The sequence below is a fragment of the Madurella fahalii genome (genome assembly GCF_045866475.1).
Source record: "Madurella fahalii IFM 68171 DNA, scaffold_4, whole genome shotgun sequence".
Taxonomy (NCBI): domain Eukaryota; kingdom Fungi; phylum Ascomycota; class Sordariomycetes; order Sordariales; genus Madurella; species Madurella fahalii.
Window position 1 is genome coordinate 646,073 of NW_027263974.1, and position 1,121 is coordinate 647,193.

The 1,121-nt window shown below is 53.7% G+C and overlaps 1 protein-coding gene across 1 annotated transcript; it reads right to left on the reverse strand.

The window, feature by feature from the left end:
- Nucleotides 1-204: 204 nt before the first annotated feature.
- On the reverse strand, nt 205-859 carry MFIFM68171_07197 (uncharacterized protein; the record flags this gene model as incomplete). The annotated part of the gene is made up of 2 exons (XM_071062617.1): nt 205-737; nt 796-859. 2 exons carry the CDS (start codon nt 857-859, stop codon nt 205-207), a joined length of 597 nt encoding a protein of 198 aa, XP_070918718.1.
- Between the last annotated feature and the right edge of the window lie 262 nt (nt 860-1,121).

Sequence of the window (1,121 nt, forward strand, 5' to 3'; positions counted from 1 at the left end):
CACTTATATACTATTTCACCATACTGCAGTATAAGCCGTGTCCACCTCCTTACTTATACAGTAACCTGGGCATTGGCCCTTATTGAGACATGTAACTATATTTCTAGAAGGTGAACTTCAGTTTAAATAGAGCCCTCTTTCTAACCCTTTCCACCCCTTTCCCAAGATCCACTCCCCCCTAACACTCTAACCCCAATCCCTTAATTACCCCGAAACCCCCACAAACACCACCAAAACCGCCGCGTACGTGGCCGTCGCAACCATCGTATCCGTATTACTCGCCTTGAAGAAAACAGGCAGCGCCCCCGCAAACGCCAGAACCGAAATACTCACCGTCACCAAGCTCTTCACCACCGTGACCTCGGGCAACCGCATAACCATCATCGGCACAACCAACATCGCGCCGCCGAGAAACGCCACCAGAAACCGCGCTAGTCGGTCCACGAACGGAGATACCTGCTCCGGCGGGTCGTCGTCGAAATACTCGTCGGTGCGATTGCGGATGTCATATTTCGTGTAGGTCACGGAGCGAGGGAGGTGGCGCTTCAGAGTCTCGCGGAGGTTGTCGGTGGGGAGGAGGGCGGGGTCGGCGAAGCGGCGGTAGCCGGAACCCTCGTCGATGAATTGGTACGAGTCGTCGCCGAAGACGCGTTCCAGATCGAGGCGGCCGCGGCGGGCTTGGGAGCCGGTGATGGGGGTTAGGCGGGTTAGGTATTCATAGTCGGGGATTGCATTTGCTGGGAGGGGCGGTGATTAGTGGATAGGTGGCAGGATTGGGTTGGGTATGGGATGTACTGTAGTTATGTAGGCCTTTGGTGAGGGATTCGGTTTGCTGGGGTGTTGCGGTTTTTGTTGTCATGATGTCGTGTTTTAGTTTTGCCAAGTCAATTTGCATGTTGAAGATGTTCATGAGTTGAAGGCCTCAGAGGATGAGAAGCAGGGTTCTTGTAGCCCTTCGTCAAATGTGTACTTGAACAGTTGCTCTCCATAGGACTCGTCATGGTCACTTTCACTGTCACGCTGATGCCCGGGCGTATGTGGTTCCATTTTGAATGCAGCGGCCCGAGGAATGATTGCATGACCATTTGATGAGTGTCCGCCCACTCTTTCCGCCGAAGGTA